The sequence below is a fragment of the Myotis daubentonii genome, chromosome 4 (genome assembly GCF_963259705.1).
Source record: "Myotis daubentonii chromosome 4, mMyoDau2.1, whole genome shotgun sequence".
Taxonomy (NCBI): domain Eukaryota; kingdom Metazoa; phylum Chordata; class Mammalia; order Chiroptera; family Vespertilionidae; genus Myotis; species Myotis daubentonii.
Genome location: NC_081843.1, coordinates 116,265,140 through 116,284,743, shown reverse-complemented (window position 1 = coordinate 116,284,743; position 19,604 = coordinate 116,265,140). Strand labels below are relative to the sequence as shown.

The following is a 19,604-nucleotide window of genomic DNA, read 5'->3' as shown; positions in this document are numbered from 1 at the left end:
CCGAGCTCCGAGGCGGCAGGAAGCGCTGTGTTCGCTGACCTGAGCCAGGAGCCAACCCAGGAGGGTCCGGCCGCCTGCCCCCTGCGCTCCACCGAGGGGACGACCCCACGGGCCTCCTCCAGGTCCCCTCCTCCAGGCGGCCCTCGCCACGCCCCCACCCCGAGGCCACGAAACCGCGGCGCCTTCCACCTGCTGACCTCTCCGCATTCCTCAGGGCCTGGCAGGCCCAGCTTCCCTCCCAGGAAACGCTGCCTCCACCCGTCCTGTCCCAGCGGGCCGGCCTGTGCCCGGCATCACGGACCCCTGCCTGCGACCTTCACAGGCCCCCTGGGGGATCCAGCCCCCCTCGGAGTGCTCTGGGGCCCGGGGTGCAAGGCCGAGGGGGCCAGGCCAGCAGGGCAGCCACACTCTGCTTGGCACCAAGCACTGCCCTGAGGCCGCAGCTCTGAAATGTCAGCACCAAGAGCAGGAGACCCACCCGCTCAGGCGCCTGCGTCAGACTCACCGCAGCAGCACAGGGGGGCCCACGCGTGTTCCAGAGAGAAGAACCCACCGAAGCTCTCGGAGGAAAAGGTGAGTTGGGGAGTGATGGGGCGAGGGGGACCGAGGGCGGCCGGCAGGTCTCTGCCCCTCACTCTCTAAGAGGCGGGTCCCTGAGACCGAACACAGAAGAAACGACAGACGACCACCGTCCCTGAAACCCCGCCCACAACACCACATGGAGAGAAGCAGCCGCAGGAAGGCAGGGCGAAGCTTCTCGCACAGACGCCCACAGACCAGCACGGGAAGCGAACACCACTCTCTGCCGGAGAGAGGCAGCGCTGAGCAGTGGTGCCCGAACGTGGGAAACACCAGGACGAAGCCCGCCCTCGCCGCCAGGGGCTGGGCCGCCCGCCCTCGCCGGCTCTCACGCCAGAGCAAACGGGACCCGGCCGGCGCTGCTCAGGGCCACGGCCATGTGACCGTGTCTCGGACACATGTCCTTTGACTCGGCAATTCCACTTCTGAACATTTTACAGAGTTAAAGGGACAAATCCACACGCAATGGTGGTCCCTGAAGCCAAGCGTAACCACCGAGAACACACGACATAAATGTCTAAAACCAGGAAACCGGTTCACGAACTGTCCACATGGTGGAATACTACGCAGCCATGAAAAAGACAGCCCCACGCCCGTCATCCAAACCACCACCAAGACTGCTGAGAAGCAAGCAGCTCCAGCAGGCTGCACAGTGCAATCCTTCCTGGTGGGTGATGAAGACACACATTTAAAAATAACTTCTGTTGCTTTCAGGATTGAGCGATCATTTTATGAAGAATGTTTTATCCTATGAATTCTGAATCCCACACATAAGGACTGTGTAACGGCACGGAGGTGCGCTGACCCAGAGTAACTGAAACACATTCTCAAAATTCAAAGTAAACTGAGATGAGAACGCTCACGCTTTCCCAGGTACATTAACGTCTACAGTAATCTAGCATGTCTTCAAAAACCCAAGGTTCAATGAGTCATCTGACTTACTGCCCGGGGAGAATTCAGGAGAGTTTAGGAATATGACAGAGATCCAGGCAGTAAGTAACAGACGCACCAATCATTCTGAAGGAGAGGAGAGTGAAACGTGTGTCTGAAAACATGTCTTTAGAGCGTGAAGACACTCCTGGCGCCGCCCAGTCTCACCAGGAGATGTCAGTATATTCCCGGTGACCAATGACTAAGTTTCTAAAGAAACTGCAGAGCACAACACAGCCAACACAGCCACAGCCACACACGGTCCACGTACACAGCCACAGGCGTCCTCTCGAGCAGCGCCCCACGGTGGGGATCCTGAGGGAACGCGCCCCTCGTGTCCCCGAGGCCGCAGGAGCCGCTCCCCCAGGTCAGCCAGGCGTTGGCTCCTCAAGGAGTAAAACGCTCTCTCAGCACCAGGTGCTGCCGGCCTCCCCGCTCAGCTCCCAGCTCAGCTCCCCGACGGGAGAAACGGGACAAGCCTGGAACGGGCCTGGCTCGCCATGCACACGGGACCTCACTCATTTTACCAACAAGGACCGGCTGCCCAAGAGGCAGGGCCGGCAGTGCTGCGCTGTGTCCACGCACAGCCCTGAGGCTGGCAGGTGCGTGGACTCCGGGCCGACGCCAGGCGGCCCCCGCCTGCAGGGAGCACGTCCTCTCCTGGCTCTCAGGGCCTCGCCCACGGCCAGCCCTTCTCACGGCTGCTGCCTCTCAGGACACTGCACGCAAGGCTGCAAGAACACTCCCCGCAGGAGGTGTCCGCGAGGCTGAGCCGCGCCGGGAGCCCAGGTCCAAGTGTAAATCAGAGAACTTCAAAGCCGGGTCTGGTTACAGCCTCTGGCGGCCAGGGCTCTCCCCCCGGCGCTGAGCTTGGTAAGGGCTGCGGGCTCAGTTACCAGCACCTGGGCTCTCGGCTCCTCTAGGCTCCTGGAACCTCATGCAGCGCTTGCCCAGCAAATCCTTGCTTTAAAAAAAAATACATTTTTACTGATTTCAGAGAGGAAGGGAGAGAGAGAAGCATCAATGATGAGAGAGAATCATGGATCAGCTGCCTCCTGCACGCCCCCCACTGGGGATCCAGCCCACAGTCTGGGCAGGTGCCCTAATCAGGAACTGAACCCTGACCTCCTGGTTCATAGGTCGACACTCAACCCGAGCCACACCAGCCAAGCGAAAATCCTTGCGTTAATGCCAATGCGAACTTTTACTTGTCCCAAGTGGAATGACTGTCAGTAACAAATTAACACATTTGGGGTGAAGTACAGCGATTAGGACAAGATCCAAAATGTGGTCTGAAGTTTACACGACGTTCTGAGGACTTGACGGAAGGAATCATCACACTAACGCTAACACCTGGTGCCTATACGTGTGTATGGACACACGGACACACACACACGCACATGCACACACATGCACACGCACGCACACACGCTCAGCTCCTGTGGGAGTGCAGAATTACACGCAGAGCAGTCCTCTCCGCCCTGCAGGTGACCCTGCAGCGCACTGTTCCCTCCACGCCCGGCCCGGCCGCCCTCGTGGGAGGCACCGAGGGCAGGAGGCACCGAGGGCGGGAGGCACTGGCGTGTCTAAAAGCCAGGCCCTCCTGGGCGTCCACCCGCAGGAACCTGGGAGCGCCGACTGCTAGGCTTTACCGGGACCTCAGCTGGGCCCCGCTGTGCGGACGGAAGGGGAAGGACAGATGGCCCACCATGTGCACGTGCCAGGCTGCCAGCACCTCGTCCACTGAGCCAACAGGTATCTGCTGAGTGCTGCTCGGTGCCAGGGCTCCTGCCAGACGCTGGGTCCCACCCACCATGGGCGCTGCCCCTCGGGTCTGTGTCTGGGAAGGGCGAGAGACAGCCTGTAGAGTCACACCAGTGAGCCAAGATGGAGCGATGAGAGCGGACCGGGGAGTGTTCCCGGCAGCGGGCGTGGGCGTGCAAAGGCCCAGGGGCAGGCGGAGCTGCTGTCCGAGGCCCTGAAAGAGACCCATCCTGCGGGAGCCGGGGCGCGTGGTCGGAGCAGGGGCCAGGCCACGGGGACTCCCCAGGCTCATCAGGTTCTCTGGGCTTTTCCAAATGGAAACACTGGGAGGTTTTTAAGTTAAATTATTCCATTTACTAATTTTTTAAAATGAGCTTCTTTTCCCAGAGGAAAATTACGATAACCAGGTTTATTGTAAATGATCACTTTGGCTACAAACATGGAGAGCAGACTGGAAGGGCAGCGAGCAGGTCGCAGACCACACGCCCGCGAGGCCCGAAGCCTCCACGAGGGCCGTGCCAATCACGGGCCAAAGGCATCGCCGAGACTGGCGGGGGCAGAGGAGCCGACGAGCCTGGGACCCCATCTGCTCACGTGTCGTCCAAGGGGACAACGGGCACGAGGCAGGACGGTCAGGTTCACACCCGGGAGGGCCCACCTTCAGCCCAAACACCAGGCACTTTCCAACGGCAGAGCCTCCGTTCCCAGCACCTGACCCTCTAGCACGGCTCCAGCTGCACTCAGGTGCTGAGCTGGCGACTTTCCCTTCATAAAACCAGTCGCTGTCACTGCCTCCTACTCGTCAGACGGCAGGTGCTCACGCCCAGCCTCCTGGGAAACAGGCCTGCCCGGTGCCGGAGCAGACACGGACCCACCGGTTCTAACACGGCACCTGGAGAAAACAAGTCCATCCTAACCCACGGCACCTGGCACCGTTCCCGGGGCCGGACTCCAGCCGGGGGTCAGTGAGGACAGCGAGGACGCCAGAGCCGACGGACCCGCCGGCAGGGGGCTCAGTGGTGCAGCAGTTAGAGGACCACATCTGTGGTCGGGAGTGAAGCCTCCGCCACCTCCAGCACCTCCCCCTCGCGTATCCCCCCCACACTGGGCGCCGTGCCAGGGCGGGGCCTCCTCCAGCCTCCGGAGGCCTGGGGTCCAGGAGGAATTCCCAGGTGGCAGTCCTTTCAGGAAAAGGCGCTCGCTGGGCCTCGAGCCCCCACAGCCCCTGACCCCACATCTCAACCTACGAAACCACCAGCGCGGCTGGTGCTCAGGGTCCTCCCCTCCCAGCAGCCGGAGCCCCGACAGCCGGCCAGCCGGCCAGGAGCAGCGAGCCGGGCCCCCCGCTGTCTCACCCTGGAGCGGAGCTGGTTTCTCCTAAGAAAGACAGATTCAGAACTGGCGACGGCAGGCGCTGAGCTTCTCGCCCCCACCCCCACTGGACTCTCTCCCGTGAGCTTCCTGTGGGGTTAAGAGCAGAGGCAGAAGGGGTGGGAAATAACCTGGTACCGAGACTGTGTCTTCCATCCAGTGGAAACGCAGCCCTGACCCGCATCCGTCCCAGGAACAAGGAGGCCAGAGGCAGAGAGAAACGCTGCCCCTCCACCACTAACCTGGGGGACCCCGATTCCCCAGAAGTCAGAGGGGCACAGTGTGGGCCGAGCGCTGAGTCCGAGCACACGTGTCTGATCTGGGGGTCCCCCGTGTCACCGCACTGGACGTGGGGTTGTATGCAACACGTGTTCGTCCAGTGATCTATCTACCAACCGGACGGGTCCATGGGGGTGCCTTTTCTCCTCACGCAGACCGAGGCTCCACGCTTGGCGAACGGTCTGAAGCCGACCCGGGGGCAGGCAGCCCAGGGAGCGTTCTCTCCATGAGGGACGCCAACGTCTCCCGTAACATGAGTCAGCAGGAGCGAGACGCCTACCAGGCGCTCCACCCACTCCGCTCTCCCGGCCGCCAGGAGGCAGCGAGGCTGGCCGCACTGCGGCGTGGCCGGGCCACGGGCGGGAACGGGGCTGGCGTTGGTCCCGCAGAGAAACCTGCCAGCTGTGACCGGACAACGTCCGCCTGAGGCCTGTGAGTCTGGTTGTTAGTTTGCAAGAGAAACGGAGGCAGCACAGAGCGGGGAGAGGGGCCGCGCCGTCAGGACTGAGCCCCGCTCGTGGGCTGTGTGATGGCTTCAGCTTCGCGTGCGAGTTCCCGCCTCACACACGGAACCAGGATGCAGCGGTGATGACCCACAGGGAAGGTGACCCCGGAAAAGGCACTGCACACCCCACTGATCCCTCAGCGCGCTCCGGCCACGGCGGCGCCCTCTTCTCGCCCCTGGAAGGGGCCGCTGGCTCTCAGCCGGGCCCTGACCATCTCTCTCCCGTTGAAAACGTCCGTCCTTCAAGGCTTTCTGAGAGACAACGTGGGCTCATCCCTGGCCCAGTCCCTCCCATCAACCTTCCCCCGCCCCCTGCTCAGCGCTGTCTAACTTCGGCATCGGTGTGAGGCAGCCAGGACTGAGGACAACGCCGAGCCCAGGGCAGACCTGTCAGGCTGACACCAGCGAAGCGTCGCAGGTGAGAGGCGGCCGCGGCTCCAGGACCGACGGTCACTTTCCCACGCCACCGCGGCCAAACGCCTCTCGCCCCGCCCGGGGGCGGCCAAACGCATCGGCTGCCCTGTCCTTTCTCACTCGGAGCACTGAGTGCCGTTTTCCCCTCGGGGACCCGTCCCGGGAACTGCCTGGCTACCCCGTCATTTCTCCTGGCAGCTGGGCCAGCAGGCCGCTCAGACGCCAGGCAAGCTGCAGCTGGCCCAGCCCGGCTGGAGGCGACGGCCACGCCTCCTTCCCTATGTGGCAACCTTCCTGCCACAGGTCACAGGTCGGACGGTGTCTGGGACGTGCACCCTCTGCTCGAGGAGCCGGGAGCCGGAGGACTGCTTCCTGCCTGGGCCTGGGGAGTGGAGCTGCTGCGCACGGAGATCGCGCAGGGAGGAATGCCGGCGGACCAGTCCCCTCGCCAGCATCAGATAGGAAAGGAAAACAAGAGCTGGCACCAGCGCCGGCTCTCACATTTCTCTTTCAGAGTCATAGTTAATAAGGTTAATCTCTGAAGAATGCACTAATTCCCTACCTGGTTCAAAACAGAGCCCACTCGGAGACCACGCAGAGCTACGAAACACACACATGTGTGGCAGGCTCCCTTATGTAACTACTCCTATGACCTTATAAGATCACCAACTTAATTTAAAACTTTTTTATTCTAGGTAATAATGTTTCTATACCTCCTTTAGTAAAAAGGAAAGTTTTTCTTTTTTAAATCACTACATTGTATTTTTAGCCTCCCAGCGTCTAACAGGAAGTGAAAGCTGAGTGCCATGAGGTATAAAGCAGCCTACGAAACAGCTTCAGTTTTAAACAAAAACCAACATTTACAAGCGCAGACACCTCCTCCGTTCCTGGGGCCAGCAAACTGATAGCCAGGCTTTTTTGTTACAAAAATAGGATGGAGTAATTATATCCACCAAACTCACAATGGCCTGCTCACTGGAGAGTAACACTGTAATTTTTCTTCAAAGACAGTACATTGGAAGAAAAAAGCCCCTAATTCTGTAAAATAAGGAAAAATTCCAAACCCTTGGGCGCCACTTACAGGCACAAAGCCTCCACTGACTCCAGCTGCGACCCCAGGACCAGGGGCAGACCGGAACCTTCTATTTTTAATACGAGTATCATTTATGCAATTCACATTTCACAAACGCATTTTCTACACGTTCAATGTCTACATCCAAAGGCTAAACACGGAGGGAAATTCTGGAATAGAATGTCCTGGAACGCTCTGCAGACAGACGGTCCGGACCCGAACCACCACGGCAACATGAAAACGGCCGATGGAGTTCCCTCCTGGGTATGAATGTAACTATTGTCGAGAAAATTAAAATGCAGGGTTCAAATGAGACTCTACCGAGCAGCTCACAATGACAGTGTTTATACCAACAGATTCAAATGAATTTTAACCCTCTTGACAAGGAAGTGGGGTGTGGGGGGGAAGCCGCTGTATTCCAAAGGCTGGAGAATACACCTTTTACCACAAATAAAATCTTCAGGGATGACATTCGGGGCGAGCAAGCGAGCATTCCGGTGAGTGAGGCCCATTCTTAAGAGATGACTTGCTGATAAGCCATCATCTCAGGACTTTGCGGCGACAAGGCGCCGTCCACACCGAGGGAAGCGCCGGTTATCAATGCAAACTTCACAGCGGCGGCGGCTCGGCTCCCGCAGCTCCTTCCACCGATGCCCGCACGGGCGGGTGCCGGCTGCACCCACAAACAGCGGCCCCCCCAGAGCCGGTACAAGGACCAGGTTCGGGGTTCGCGTTTTCTTCCGGAGCTTGTCGGTAGCTGGTTGCTTTCAAAGAATCACTCCCGCCACGTCCGCCCCATCCGCACGGACCGGGAGCGCGGGGGCACGGCCCGAAGGGGCCGGTCCGGCGCGGACAGGAAGCTCGGCCGGTGCCGGCCTCGGTGCGCGGTCCGGTGACCATGTGTTGGGGTTGGGGTGCGCGCGCGCGCGGACAGCCTCCAAGTAAAACACGGAGGTTTCCAATAATCAGGTTTAAAAAAAGAGCCAAATCACTTGGCAGATGAACCGAAGCCCAGCTGGCCCCGGGCAGCCTCGGACTCCGGTAAAGGTCAGCGCGGCTCGGGCGGGGCGGCCGCCACGGAGGCGCTCCCAGCGGCTCCAAACGCCCGGACCCCGGGGCACGCGCCGCTCGGACCCGGGGCACGACGACCCTGCCCCCGGGAAGGAACGTCCTGGCACAGGAAGGTGTGCAGGTGCCGGAACGCGCCCGGCCAGACGCGGGTGCGAGCTCCCCGCCCGGCGGACCGGCCGTCCCCGCAGCCGCCCCGTGAGGCCGGGACCCGGAAAAGCGGACACACGCGCCCCCGCGCCAACGGCCGACCAAGTCGCCGCGGTCCTCGTGGTGCAGCCGCGTCCGGAACCAGGGCCGGTCCCGCGGCCGTGACAGGCGCCTCCGAGGCCGGGCCCGTGTCCGCCTCGGGCGGGCCGGTCCCGGTCGCGGGCCTCCCGCTGCCCCTGCGCCCCGGGACACCGCCGGGGGGAGGGGGTCCCCGGGGCCCCCGCGCACGCCTGTCACTCGGCCGCGAACAATCACGGATCCGGACCCGGAGGGCGCGCAGCCCCGCGCCCCGTCCCCGCCCCGCGCCCCGTCCCGCCCGCGGCTCACCCGGCGGCTGCAGGCGGCGGCTCCGCGGGCTCGGTCTCTGCGGCGCTCGCGTCTCCGCGGTCCCCCGGCTCCGAGGCGTGGGCGCCGGCGCGGCTGGCGGCTCCGGGGGACGGCGGCTCGGGCACGGGCTGCGCAGCGCTGCCGCCCGCGGGCTCGGGCGCCGGGGACGGGGACCGGGGCGGGGCCGGGGCCGGCGGCGGGTCCAGCTCCACGCTCCGCACCTTGCGCAGCTGCCGCCGCCGCCAGTCCGCGCCCCGCGCCCCGCCCGCCTGCAGGGACCCCCCGCCCGCCTCCGCGCCCGCCAGTCCCGACGACGACGCGCGAGTCCCCGCCGCCGCCGCCATTTTCTGTCGCGGCCGCGTCCGCCAGGCGGAGGGCGGGGCGGGGGCGGGGCCGGGGCGGCGGGGCCGGGCCTTCTGCGCAGCCGCGGGGGGAGCGCGGCCGGGCCGGACGCAGGCGCGCGGGGCGGGGCTCCGGGGGGCGGGGCTCCGGGGCCGGAACAGGTCGCAGGTGGGCGGACGCCGCGCGCGGGGGCGGGACAGGGCCGGGGGGTCGGGGACAGCGGGGTTCGGGGACCGGCCGGAGGTAGAGGAGACGCACGTGCGCGTGGCGCGGGGGACAAGGACCCGGGACCGGGGACCCCGAGAGCGGGGGGCGGGGGGAGCGCGCAGGTGGAGGGGAGGCCCCGCGACGGGACTGCGCTCGGACCCGGTGTGCGGTGCGCGCGGGGGCCGCCGGCGACGTGTTCACCTCGGCCGCCCGACTGGGCGTCGGGGACCCGCGCGGACCAACCCCCTCCCCGCCCCCCGGACCGGCCCCCCGACGTCCCGCCGACCTCGGACCTGCGCGCTGGTGTTTGGAGCCCGAGTCCGCCCGCCCGAAGAAGCGGCAGATACACTTCCCGGTCCGGGACCTGCGTGCCCAGCCGCAGCCCCGAGTCCGGGACCCGACCCGCGCCCGCGGGAGACACCTGCCCGGTGCGCCGCGGCGTCGGGGGAGGGTCGAGGCGGGAGGGGCGCCCTCGGCCAGGTCTCCCCCCGTCCCCCCACCCCCCGCCCCGTCCCTGCGCCCCGCCAGCCCCGGGGGAGGGACCGGGCGGGAGGGCGCAGGGCGGAGGGAGCGCACCTTTACGGGTTCACGGCTTTCCACTTTCTCGGGGCGCGGGGAGCCGCTGCGCCGAGTTCCTGTTTCCAGTCCCCCCAGCGCCGCGTCGGCGACGGGAAACCTCCCGCCACCCCACCCACCGGGGCCCGCGCCCGGATCCCGCGAAGCCCCGAGGCGGCGGGGGCGGGTCCCCTGAGCCGGAGGCCGAACCGCCCGCAGCGCCGCCCGGACTTGTCGGCGGGGGATGGGCCACGGGTCCTCCTCGGGCGTGAATGTCTCCGAGGGGGCGGGCCCCCGGGTTCTCACCGCCCCGCGGTCATCGCGGCCTCGTGTCTGAGTCTCCCCCACATCTGCCTGCGGGCACGGGAGGCAGTCACACCCCGCGGGGCACGTCCCGAAAGTCTAGGGGCGCCCGTTACGGCCTCGGGCCCTCGTGCGGCTGCAGTGACGCGCTGTCCACCGTGGCACGTGTGTCCCCCCCAAACAAAGGGCAGTCCTGCCCGCCGAGGCCCGACGGGGAGACCGTCCTCCCCTTCAGTTTAAACCCCAGAACCTCCCGGCGCGCAGGCACCTGCGACCCAGAGGACTGGGCGCCCCACCTTTCCGGGGCCCGATCGATCGATCGATCGATCGATTGGGGAGCAGCCGCGGAAGGGGTTCCCGCAAAACCACGTGCCCTTCCTCCTCCCGTGTCCGTCGCGATGAAAACTGGCCCCAGGGACGGGGTTCCGCTGCCACAGCGCCCGCTGGCCGGGTGCCCTGACCTCGGGCCGCAGCTCCGCCTGGACCTGGCTGGTCTTCTGCCCGGTTTCTGGGGCTTTGAGTCATTTTCTCCGTAATCTTTTATGCAAATATTTGGGTTGTCCTTATGCATCTAGAGAGACACTGGGAAAAAATGTAAGAGAGAAAAATAAAGGACACGCTCGATGGACGGTGTTCTTCCTCTGCAGTGGGGTCCGCCTGGGGGGATTCAGCTCCGGCTGCTCCCACACTCCCCTCAGCGCGGGGAGCTGTGGCTCCTGCTCGGTGTCCCTTCCCAACGGCATGTGTCCAGCCGCCTGCACCCATTTCTTCTTTTAAAATAGATTTTTATTGATTTCAGGGAGGAAGGGAGAGAAAGAGAGAGAGAAACATCAGTGATAGCAGAGAACCATGGATTGGCTGCCTCCTGCACACCCCAGACGGGATCCAGCCCGCAACCCTGGCCTGTGCCCTTGACCAGAATCGAACCCGGGACCTTCAGTCTGCAGGCTGACGCTCTACCCACTGAGCCCCACCAGCTGGGGCCATTGGTTTCTTTGAGGACATCAAGGAGACGTGTCTCTCCAGGCTGCTTGTGCGCAGAGGGCTCCCTGAGCTCCGCACCCCCATCCTCTCTGACAGCCGCTGCTATGGTGTCAGGTGCTGTGACCTCAGTGGCCTTGGCCCCACCGTGTCCCAGGTCACTCCCCCCCAGAGCTTCTGGGAACCCAGGTCGCCCAGGTGCCCACGGGCTCACGCGGAGGGCCCGTGTCCTGTTGCTGCCTCTCCTCCTGTGCACAGATGTCCCCGGCGTGGCCGTGGGCAGATCTCACCGGCACTGGCAGAAAGCACCCACTAAGCGCACGCAAGGCGTTTGCTTCTCTGAGGATGTTGTTTGTTGTTTTCCATCCTTTCGGAATTAAGTAGATAAAACATTCCCTTCTAGAAATAGTCGTGTTAGTGATCGAGCGAAATGCCATTTCAGATCCCTCGGGGTGTGTGTGTGTGTGTGTGTGTGTGTGTGTGTGTGTGTGTGCACGCCTCTGTGAGATTGAGGTGGTGGGTAAGCAAAGGGTAAGGCTGTCATCTCACTCTCTCAGGCTGGAGAGGGTATCCTGGGACACGCCAGGGAAGTTGGGGCTGGACCTTGGCTCCTCCATGTTCTTTTCACCGAATTTCCCAGGTGTTTCCAGATGTTCAAAGTCAGAAAAATCTCATCACCTGTGGGATAATGGGTCCCCGACAAGGACACTATAGGTGGCATGATAGTAGAAAGTTCCTCAACCCGTTTCTGCTGAGCTGCTCATCAGTGACACCCGCCATTCCCGGGACAGGGTGCCCGTGCAGAGGGCCCACGCCCACGGCACCTGCTCACCTGTTCCCCCCCCCCCCCCAGGTGAGCTACCGGCCCCAGGAGAATCCGCCGTAGTCATCCCCAAGCCTGATTACACCTATGATACTGTCCTAAGGGAATTTAATTAAATTCTATTACATTATTAAAAGATCAGTGTGTGAGTGCAAAAAGAAAGGTGCTCCAATGAAAACTAAGCTACGTGTTTTCAAAGATGAATGGTCAGGAGACTCAGAGAAAGTCTGTCGAATTAGTTGTGGGAATGATGACTCTAAAAGACTGAGAAAAATGCATTTAAGTCTGCAAGGACTGCCTTTGCAAGAACCTTTTCACTTTGCTTTAAAGAAACTAGATGTGGCCTAGCCAGAGTGGCTCAGTGATTGAACCAAGAGGTCACAGTTCGATTCCTGGTCAGGGCACAGGCCGGGGTTGTGGGCTTGATCCCCAGCGTGGGGCGTGCAGGAGGCAGCCGATCCATGATTCTCTCTCATGATTGATGCTTCCATCTCTCCCTCTCCCTTCCTCTCTGAAATCAATAAAAATATATTTAAAAAAAATAGCCATAGCCGGTTTGGCTCAGTGGATAGAGCATCGGCCTGCGGACTGAAAGGTCCCAGGTTCGATTCCGGTCAAGGACATGTACCTGGGTTGCGGGCACATCCCCCGTGGGGAGTGTGCAGGAGGCAGCTGATCGATGTTTCTCTCTCATCGATGTTTCTAACTCTCTATCCCTCTCCCTTCCTCTCTGTAAAAAATCAATAAAATATATTTTTTAAAAAATTAAAAAAAATAAAAGAAAGAAACGAGATGTGGAAATGATAGACAATGATATTTGTAAGAAAGAGATATGGGACTCTACCTAGTGAACCCACATGAAATAGACTGAGGCGCTCCAGCCCTACACAGGGTGAAAATCCCCAAACCACAAAACAAAACCTTGTTATTTATATTTTAAATTAAAACATTTAAGATATACAGGGTGGGGCAAAAGTCGGTTTACAGTGGTGAGTACACAAAACAGGGTTTATTTTGTGTTATTAATTCTTCTAGATCAGGGGTCCTCAAACTTTTTAAACAGGGGGCCAGTTCACAGTATCTTATTTTGAAGTAAAAAAACAAAACGGGAACAAATACAATATTTGTATTTGCGTGTGGCCCGCGGGCCGTAGTTTGAGGACCCCTGTTCTAGATTGTCCATACGAACAAGTATAAACCTGTGGAGAGCGGCTACAGCATTCGGACAGGATACAAGTCCCAGCTCAGAGGGCAAAGGCTGTCGTTGTGAGCGTGACCTTACGGTCGGACCCTGCAGTCCTCGGTGGCTGAGGGATGTGGGCTGCGGCGGGTGCAGCAGGTGCTGCCTGGAGTCCAGAGAATGGCAACAACAGGAAAAGAAGCAGATTTGAAGCTCACAAGAACATTGTAAACATCTTGCCCTTGTTTTGCTTCGTGTGGTCTGACTATAAAATAAAGCTCAGGCTTACAGGCGAGGTCACTGTTCCCCCATCCAGGCACAGGGGTCCACCTGGCCCCAACCGTATTCTCTCGTCCGTCTTCTGTAATCCTTCACTGCCCTCCTCAGGTTCCCCCCCCCCCCCCCCGGCCGTGCTGGACCTACCTTCGCCCTGCCCTGTACGTGTAAATATACGCGCTTCCCTTTCGTTAACCAGCCACCTGGACATTCTGCATGCATTTGCAGGGACTTAAAACCAGAAACTAAATTTCACAGTAAATAATGAAAAACAGCTGACCTGGGTGGGATTTTATATTTTAAAGTAGAACTGCGACTCGTGACCATCTGATGTGTCCAGCAGGAAGCTCCCGCTCGCCTTCCTGCGCGCGCTGAGTCTTCCAGTTCTGTGAATGAGCGTGTTGGGTGCTGGTTTTTGATGTCGGACGAGATATTCGTTTTCTGTTTGACTTCTGTAGCTTAGTCATGACTATCATTTTTGGCAAAAAAAAAAAAATAAAAAAAATTAGAAACTGCATACATTTTCCCCAGGTTCTCTGCCACGGCCAGTGACTGTCTGTGAATTGCGACCTTGCTGGGTTCTCTCCTTCAGGACCCGCTGCAGTGGCAGTGTTTACACCCCTGGCATTGGCAGCTCGCTGAGCAGTTTGTTACACACTGACCTACGTACCAGCTCCTCACCGTGGGGTGGATGACTCAGGAGTGTGTTCTACGGTGGTTTCTAGATTTCCCCGCGGGATTAACCCCAGGTCCCCACATTGGTGGCCAGCTCAGAAATGCGCCCCTGTCAGCTATCCTCCCTGCCTCCCTCCTTCCTTCTCTGCCGGCATCTCCTTCACCCCCCACGTCCACTCCACGCGGGAATCCTCCACAAGGCCTGCTTCTAGGGCAGTGGTTCTCAACCTTCTGGCCCTTTAAATGCAGCTCCTCATGTTGTGACCCAACCATAAAATTACTTTCATGGCTACTTCACAACTGTCATGTTGCTACTGTTATGAATCGTAATGTAAACATGTGATCTGCAGGATGGTCTTAGGCGACCCCTGTGAAAGGGTCGTTCGACCGCCAAAGGGGTCGCGACCCACAGGTTGAGAACCCCTGTTCTAGGGGCACTCAGCTAGGGCAGAGACTGGCAGCAAAATAAAGCTGAAATTACATTAAGCGCATAGCACTTAGGACGTGCCCTGCAAACATCAGCTCATCTCCACATTGAAAATAAGTTATCGCAGGTCAGTTAACCACACGCGGAGTTGAAATTATGCATTTAAGACTCAGTCCTCCTAAATATGCAAATCACTCCCAGTGATAGCTTTACAAAACTGGCATTATTTTGAAGAGTTTCACTGTAATAAAGGCTTTACATCTGAAGACTTGAGGTGAGTCTCTAACATCCCCAAGGACACGCTCTGCGGGCTCCCTGTCTGCCGGCAGCTGAGCCGCTGACACACTAAGGCCTCGACCCCTGACTGATTTTGGGCTGTGAATCCCCACTGGTTTTTAGAGAGTGGAAGGGAGTGGGGACAGAGAGAAACTTCGATGTGAGAGAGACACACCCCAACCTGGGGCTGGAGATGGAGCCTGTGACCCAGGTACGTGCCCTTGACCGAACCCAAGCCGCGCCCTTTGGTCCGAGCACCGACGCCCTATCCCCCGAGCCGAATCGGCGAGGGCCCTTCTTGGTTTTGATTTTATGTGAGGAACTGTCAGTTTTATTTCGACTTCTGCTTTGGATGCTGGTGTTGGCGCCACACTTCCGTCCGCCTCGGAGGGGCTGCGCCAGGACCCCAGGCTGAGGGGTGACGGTGAGGCATGGCGCCCGCCCGGCAGCCTCGGCCTCGCAGCTCTGTGCTCCCAGGGCACCCGCTCCGACATCTGGACAAACAGCCTTTGCGGCGTCTTTTCTTCCCGGGAGACGACGACACCCGCCCCTTGTGTTCCGCAGCCAGCGGGCCTCCTCGTGCCGCCCAGGGCGGGACGTTTGGAAAAGCCCGCGGTCATTTTCCCAGGACACGGCAGTCGCTTCCCCTCCCGGCCTCCCTGCCGCCCTCTTCCCGGGAAGGAGCCTGGACGGAGGGCATTTAGCACCTATTTCAGGGCCAGAGTTTTGTGAAAGTCTGACCGGCAGAGGCCCCGGGCCGGTTGCTGGCCTGCGGGCATCTCAGGGCTGCACGCCCGGCTTCCTGCCCCGCCGCGGCAACTTTCGCTTTCACTTCCATAGTGTTTCCTAGATGTTAAAACAGGCGTGTTTCCCTTTTAAAACAACACAGTGCGTGACAGATCACCAACCTGTAACTGTAAATAAAGCGTCACGCAGCCTTCGCACTTCAGGCTGCAACCACACGTTCCTGCCGCGCTCCCGCCCGCCGGGAGCCGCGTTAAAAAGCCAAGGACACCTCCTGGCATGGGCCGGTCCACGCCCCCGAGCCCACCGGCCGCCTTCCCGCTCTGACCGCAGACAACTTCAGAGAAACACAGTTTCCCAGGCCCCGCTTCTCGGAGCCCTTCCCTCGGGGTCTGACTGTGGCGAGTTCCTCCGTGAGGGGTGCTCATCCCGGGGTTTGCTTCCCAGACAAAGAGTCGCAGACGCGAGGAACCCGCCGCGATGGAGTGACAGGCGGACAGCTCAGGCGCTGCGCCTGCTCCCGCGGCCGGGCCTGGGGGGACGCCGGCTGGACCGAGGGCGCGAGACCAGGGAGGCAGGCGGGCAGGAGGGACCCTCAGGCGCCCACTTGGGGGAAGGGCTCCTGCGGGGGGCACGGGGGGGGGGGCATGGCCCAGGCCCAACAGGGGGGGATTGCAGCTGCCAGCGCCTCTCCTGCTGCTGCCTCTTAGCCACCCGCCTCGTGTCCCCAGAAAGCCAGTCAGAAATGAACACGGCCGTGCCCTGTCCCAGAGACATAAAAATAACGTTACTGTGCACGACCCGCAGCGAGCCAGATTCTCTGCATTTTTTTCCAACTTCCAAAAATAGTTGGGACTTTCTGCCAGCGAGCGGGGCTCGGATTCCCAGGAAGAGCACTCGGCGCGGACACAAGGAGCTGCTGCAGAGCGGCTCTCGGGCCTCTGCCCTCCGCCCGCCCGCTGACAGCCGAGCAGAGCGTCCTGCAGGGGAGACGGCGGCCGTGGCGTCAGGGAGACGGGCTCGTCCGTCCGTGGAAACATCGGCCGCCTTTCCATCCCGGGATCCGGCCCTTTCCTTACCGGTTTGAGGACTCGCTCATCCGAAGGCGCAGGACCCTCTGCCACCGTCTAAGCCACAAGGACCAGGTACCGATCGCCCAGCCTCCCTTGCAGCTAGAATCTGGGTCCGTGGCGTTGGCGCCCCGTTGAGGCCACAGGGTGCTGAGACGTTTGGCTCAACAACACTCAGGAAGACGGTTCCGGAAACTCTTCTTTGGACTCTCTCCCCACCTCAGTTGTCCGTCCCCACCAGCTGCTCACGGGGCGCCGGCCACGGGAACGTCCGTGCTTCTCCCTGATGAACCGGAGCTTCCACCGGGCACGAAGGCGCTGTTCCCTCGCCACCTCGGCAGCTCACACCTGAGCGCCCACAGGAAGCGTCGGCCGGTCAGCCCTCAGCTCTGCCCGGGGGGACGGGGCGGGAGCGAGGGTCGCGATGGTCTCAGCTGGACCGGCGCCGCGGCGGGTCTCACTCCAGAATCGAGACGTGACGGGGATGGAGGCACCGCGGCTGCGCTGTGGCCGGGCCGGTTCCTCTCGAAGGGCTTGGGTTTAATTTTCCTGCCGCTCGTTACTGATTTACCTTCTGCTGTGACGGAGGCCGAAGGCGACAAGCCCAGGGCCCAGCCTCAGAGGCGTCCGGACACAAATGGACGGTGACCCGTCTCTGGCAATCGGTCCCAGGCGAGCGCAGGCCAGCTGGCCGGCCCCTCGCCGCTCTCTGCAGACTGCGAGTCTGTGGGAACGCGGGCCGAGCCGCGAGGCTGAGCTTATCTGGTCTCATGCTTATTAGCTGCTGTATCGCTTTCCACACGGACAACCGTAACCCACTGTCGCCCCGTCCTGCGCACAGAAGAATAAGGGTTAGGCAAAGCTTCCGAAGTTACCGAACTGGTTGGAAAAACAAAGTGAGGATTTTGAAATCCTAATTTACAGATGACTTATCTACTTATTAACCATTAGAAGTCACTCATAAAAGTCGTATGTGTGTTGTAATCATTAGCATCTCCTGGAGGAGACACGATACAACAGAAGAGATGTGGTCAGTGTCACAGATGACGGAGCAAAGGGGACCCGGAATCGGGGAACCAGGAGGTGCCCGTGTCATGTGTAAGTGGGACGTGTAACCCCTATGGATACGATGTATCTATTTGTATATAAGTGGGATGTGTAACCCCTATGGATACGATGTATCTATTTGTATATAAGTGGGACGTGTAACCCCTATGGATACGATGTATCTATTTGTATATAAGTGGGACGTGTAACCCCATGGATACGATGTATCTATTTGTATATAAGTGGGACGTGTAACCCCTATGGATACGATGTATCTATTTGTATATAAGTGGGATGTGTAACCCCTATGGATACGATGTATCTATTTGTATATAAGTGGGACGTGTAACCCCTATGGATACGATGTATCTATTTGTATATAAGTGGGATGTGTAACCCCTATGGATACGATGTATCTATTTGTATATAAGTGGGACGTGTAACCCCTATGGATACGATGTATCTATTTGTATATAAGTGGGATGTGTAACCCCTATGGATACGATGTATCTATTTGTATATAAGTGGGATGTGTAACCCCTATGGATACGATGTATCTATTTGTATATAAGTGGGATGTGTAACCCCTATGGATACGATGTATCTATTTGTATATAAGTGGGACGTGTAACCCCTATGGATACGATGTATCTATTTGTATATAAGTGGGATGTGTAACCCCTATGGATACGATGTATCTATTTGTATATAAGTGGGACGTGTAACCCCATGGATACTATGTATCTATTTGTATATAAGTGGGATGTGTAACCCCTATGGATACGATGTATCTATTTGTATATAAGTGGGACGTGTAACCCCTATGGATACGATGTATCTATTTGTATATAAGTGGGACGTGTAACCCCTATGGATACGATGTATCTATTTGTATATAAGTGGGATGTGTAACCCCCATGGATATGATGTATCTATAGGTGTGGAAACATGTAAGCAGCTTTTTTTCTGGCCTGACAATCATGAACAGTGGGTTAGATTTTATTTAATGTTCAGTTGAAAGCTGTTCAGTGGAGCCTTCTAACCATTGACTACGGACTGTTTCTTTTTAACATAAATAGCGCTCTCTGGGCAGTGAGGAGAGAGCCCATTTAGATTTCCCTATGTTCTTTCCATAGTAAAGGACTGGATCATGCTACTTTAAAATTCAAGATCACTGCCCATTCAGCCAGTCACAGCTTTGGGAAGGCGGGGAGCGACCACAGTTAGAGCTGGAGGAGAGCATTATGGGGGATCTCAGGAATCCAGGTAGACTCCCCATTAGCGTATGTATCCACTGCAGTCATGGCAGCAGTTTAGTCTGGGCAGCAATGGTTCTAGTTTAAAAAATTCTAAAACGTAAAAAAGCACTTAAAGGTCCACCAGAACAAGGAGATGTTGAACACTAACAAGTTACCTGCGGCCACATCCCCTGGGGAGCCATGGGGGACCCACCCCGAGAGCTCCACGGCTGCCGCAGATTCGGGGTGTGGGACCCCCAGAGCTCCACGGCTGCCGCAGATTCGGGGTGTGGGACCCCCAGAGCTCCACGGCTGCCACAGATTTGGGGTGTGGGACCCCCACAGCTTCATGGCTGCTGCAGATTCGGGGTGCGGGACGCCCTTCCTCAGAGCCACGGCTACTCCTGTGGTTTGCTGCTTCCTGTTGCCCTGACCGGCCCCACGGACCTGACGACAGCCTGGCCCTCGGTGCTTTGGTTCGGCAGCAGCACCAGGGCCGCCTCAGCCCCGACTGGACGGCGAGGAGACGGAGGGCGATGTGCGGAGCCCAGAGGCCGCCCGCTCCCCCAGAAGAAACGCCCCCATTGTCTCCCGCACAGAATTCCCATAACCAGGCGCTGTCCGTAACTGTTATAAACAGACTTGAATGCACAGTCACGGTCTGAGGGCTTATAACCGCTGCCCAGAGGCCTGGGGAAGGGACAGGCACGGCCACAGCAGGAGCGAGGTTGTCTGCAGTGAGCGAGGGCGCACCCCCTGGAAAACACAGTGAGCCGGGTGCCCGTGAGCCAGGTGCCCGTGAGCCGGTGCCCGTGAGCCGGGTGCCCGTGAGCCGGGTGCCCGTGAGCCGGGTGTCAGTGAGCCGGGTGCCCGTGAGCCGGGTGCCCGTGAGCCGGGTGTCAGTGAGCCGGGTGTCAGTGAGCCGGGTGCCCGTGAGCCGG

The 19,604-nt window shown here is 59.6% G+C and overlaps 1 protein-coding gene across 2 annotated transcripts in view; it reads right to left on the bottom strand.

Moving 5' to 3' along the window:
• Positions 1-8,900, bottom strand: part of MAP3K1 (mitogen-activated protein kinase kinase kinase 1) — a 45,115-nt gene extending 36,215 nt beyond the window's left edge. For both annotated transcript variants that reach the window (XM_059695051.1, XM_059695052.1), the window contains exon 1: positions 8,520-8,900. In XM_059695051.1, coding sequence (XP_059551034.1) covers positions 8,520-8,863 — 344 coding nt within the window. In that variant the 5' untranslated portion in view covers positions 8,864-8,900. The remainder of the gene's footprint in view (positions 1-8,519) is intronic.
• Between the last annotated feature and the right edge of the window lie 10,704 nt (positions 8,901-19,604).